General features: G+C 35.0%; 1 protein-coding gene across 2 annotated transcripts in view; it reads right to left on the reverse strand.

Annotated features, from left to right (window-relative positions):
* Positions 1-3,789, reverse strand: part of TTC39B (tetratricopeptide repeat domain 39B) — a 110,090-nt gene that overhangs the window by 9,542 nt on the left and 96,759 nt on the right. For both annotated transcript variants that reach the window (XM_012721597.1, XM_004677673.2), the window contains one exon: positions 1,229-1,337. In XM_012721597.1, coding sequence (XP_012577051.1) covers positions 1,229-1,337 — 109 coding nt within the window. The remainder of the gene's footprint in view (positions 1-1,228; positions 1,338-3,789) is intronic.

Raw genomic sequence — 3,789 nt, forward strand, 5'->3', positions numbered from 1 at the left:
ATCTCACTAAACATTTCAGTCTTATCCTGTAGCTCAAAGTACACAAAAGATTCAACTGAGGTCCTCATGCCTTGAGACAAACTCAGGAATTTCAGCCCCACAGAAAGAGTGCATTAAGGACAGAGCCAAAGCCCCTTCAATGCCCATCTTTTTCCAGTGATATAAAATGAGTTAACTGCTATAATTTTCTCTGACTATTCCTGAATTTTTCTGTCCTTTACCTGTAGTTACAATGCATTAGAATACTATCTTTGTATAAAACCTCAGTGATTAGGGGGCTGGTATGGAAGTGAAAAGGCTATCACTAGGGCAGAGTTTATCAAAAAAATAAGGCCTCTATTAAAATTGCAGTTTTAGAAAATATCAGAACAAGAAAACTTTGGATATCATCTGATCCAACACTGCTCCCATCATAAAGAAATCTGAGGCCCAGAATGAGGAGGTAGTTCTCCTAGTTTACAGAGCAGGAGCCCAGATCGTGACTAGCCTTCAGCTGTGCCTGCTGATTCCAAGAAATGGCCCTTCTAGAAGGCTGGAGAGAAGCCTCTAGCACACCAAAAATAATGAGCAAAAGCAATGAACTGTGGTAAGATTTCAACTTAAAAACAATCCCCTCTGTCTATAAAATCACTAGAGAGTACAGAAAGGCATGAAAAAGTCAAACTAAAATCAAAAACAGTGCTGTTTCCTTGTACTAATGGACACTTTTTCACCCATCATCTTTTTTTGCTAACAAAAAAAAAAAAGTAAAATATAATACACATACTGTGACATTCACCCATTTAAAGTGTACAACTCACGCTTCTTGAGTATATTACAGAGTTGCACAGCCATTGCCACCATCACAAAATTTCATTTTATAAATTTCATATATTTTCATCACCAAAAAAGAAATGCCCTATTCTTTAGCAATCATACAACCCTAGTTCTCCCATCCTTGGGCAACCCTGATCTACTTTCTGTATATTTTGAACCTTTAGACCATTCTCAATACCTCATATTAATAGAATCACACAACATGAAGCCTTTGCAGACTTTCTTTCTCTTAGCCTGAAGTCTCCGAGGTTCATCCACGTTACAGCATGTATCGTTTCTCCCTTTATCTCCACTGTGGTCACCTCAGCTAAGCTCTCTTGTCCTCGTGCTGCACACAGGTGGACACAGGTGGCTGTGCACAGGCAGAGGACAGGTGAGCAGTAATTGTGATAACGATTTCTGTTATACTTACTTTCATTCTGTAAAGCTGCCTCAGCCTTTTCAACAGTTACCAACAGATTTTCAGAAAGGTCTTTTCTTTTGCTCACTATTGGAAAACCATTCCAGACATACATCATTTCCTAATGAGGAAGAAATTTGCAATTATGTGAGGTTATTCAGTGTCCTTCAAGATGACAAACTACATATGTGAGTTTTCCCTCAGTTGCTAGGGACCTCAAGAAAACATTTATAGAGATCACATTCATTAGTTTTCCTCACTAAGAGTTTAGTGATATACTTTCCCCTTCTCTCACGGTATTGTATTTATTGTATTTCTTTTGTAAACTGTGACATAATTTGATATATAAAGTATAATATATTTTTACTGAAAATTTACTTGTTCATTTACAAATATGTACTATGTACTGTATTCAATCCTTTTGATGATAACAGCATACAGATAAAGAAATGGATATTAAATACTTTAACTGATACTATTAACAATTTATGTATAATTTTGTTGTCACTTTTAAGTAAAAGAAACATTTCAAAATATCAGGCTGTTGTTTACATAAAATGTTTCTAAGAACATCACTGCAAATGAACATAGGAAATATTTTACTAAGCTCAAATTCCCTTATACCATTAAAAATATGTGACAGTCCACTAATGCAATCTAATATGCAAATAAAAAAATGCATTCATTTAAAGGCCATATGGCTATATGACAGCCCCTAAAAATGTAAGCTAATGATTTCTCATTGCAAATCACATTTAATGGGCTAGCAGATGAGAATTTTTTTTGGACCAAAAGCAAAAGTGCTCTTGCTTGAAAATATTTTTCTAATCTTCATATTTTGAAGGGTATGAAATAAGCTGGATAATTAGTATCTTCTTGTAAATAAATGAATTTTAAAATATGTTAAAGATACTCTTTGAAAAGTCTCTCCCAGGGAAGCAGTGGAAATAAGGATACATTTTAGAGGGGCAAGGTCACCTTTACTTTATGTTGCTCAAAACTAAGATCACATCACCATCCCTTTTATGTTACATGTAAGAGCTAATAGCAAGAAGCTCAATGCAATAATTAATGAAACTTTTCTTAACCTAATAATGATTTTTTAAATTTTGTTTTTATTCATGGATTATTTCATCACTAGACATTCATATCTGAGATTTTATGAGAAGATTTTGGTAAAATTCTTAGTTACCTCAAACCAATTCCAAACCAGGAGAAAGAAGCACAGTGAACTAATCTTCCTCCAGAACTTTAATAATAAAGGCAGGATACAGCTATATACACATGCACATCTAAGTTCTAGAGCCGAAAACAGGTTACGATGCTCTGGAATTTTTTCAGGAAAGTTCTATGACTTAGAAAGAAAATCTTTCCTACTGTCAATCACTTGATAGAAATAAGTCAACACTGGAACTCAAGCTGAACTTGGTGAAAAAGCAGCAAACTCTCACCTTATCTGGGAAGGCAGGGGGGAGGATGTGAAGGGTTGGCTGGTTTTGTGATTTTGCAAGAATTGTTGCTTATTTTTTTAATCTGTGCTCAGACATGATTACAGAGTGGTCACATTTTTGTCTTGTTCCATCACAGATACAGAAGAATCTGATGCTGTTCTCTGGGGCTATTTTTCTGAAGTATGAAATACCTGGACATATGCACAAGGTACAGGCTAGCTTCTACCTGGCACCTGTCAGGGTGGTAGTTTTCTTTCTCATAGGATATATAACAAGCTCCTCTAAGTCAATGATAAATCAATAAACAACCCAACAAAAATTAGAGAAGATAAAAACAATATGTAAAAGAATAAATAAAAATGAATAAACACATGAAAGGATATTCAATAATGCTAATAGAGAAATACAAATTAAACAGTGACAAATTATTGGTAGAAACTTAAGTTGGGATAGCCCTCCTTAAGAGGGCAATTGAAAATGCCTTCAACCAGGAATTCCACTTCTAGAATTCCATGCCCATCTACAAAAAGAGGAATATAAAGGAATGTTCAATGTATCAAGTTTGCAATAATGAAAAACTGGAAACAACTGTAATATGAAAATAATTAAGTAAACTCTGGAATACAAAACAAAACAGAAAAATCAGGAAACCCCAAAAGAGGACTACAGATGTGACCTGGCACTAAAGGATGTTCCTGTATTGGCTACATGTGCCAGATGAGAACCCCCAAGAGTCAAGTTAAGTTGATAAATCAGTGCTTCCTAAAGAAGTCTTTATTAAGAAAATTTTCTGTTGCAATCATGCTTTTCAACTGGCAAAACCAAAAATGTGGGCTCTCTCTAGCACTGTGCTCAGCCCCTGGGCATAGGGACATAGCCAGTCCAAACCAAGAGTGTGCTGAGAGTAAAGCAGCAGGTTTCAAAGAATCAGTACCATATGAAGGAATCTGAGTTATTTCGTTAGTGAATTTGTACTGATTACATGTTCAAATGACAAACTGTACATACACTGGGTTAAACAAGACAGAATCTAAAAATGCTTAAAATACACTTATGCTTCCATTTTACTTTTCAATAGCCTACCCTTTGATTTTTAAAGTGGATCCTAGAAAATATTAAATT

Source organism: Condylura cristata, unplaced genomic scaffold, assembly GCF_000260355.1.
Source record: "Condylura cristata isolate star-nosed mole 26May11 unplaced genomic scaffold, ConCri1.0 scaffold00006, whole genome shotgun sequence".
In the NCBI taxonomy this organism is placed as follows: domain Eukaryota; kingdom Metazoa; phylum Chordata; class Mammalia; order Eulipotyphla; family Talpidae; genus Condylura; species Condylura cristata.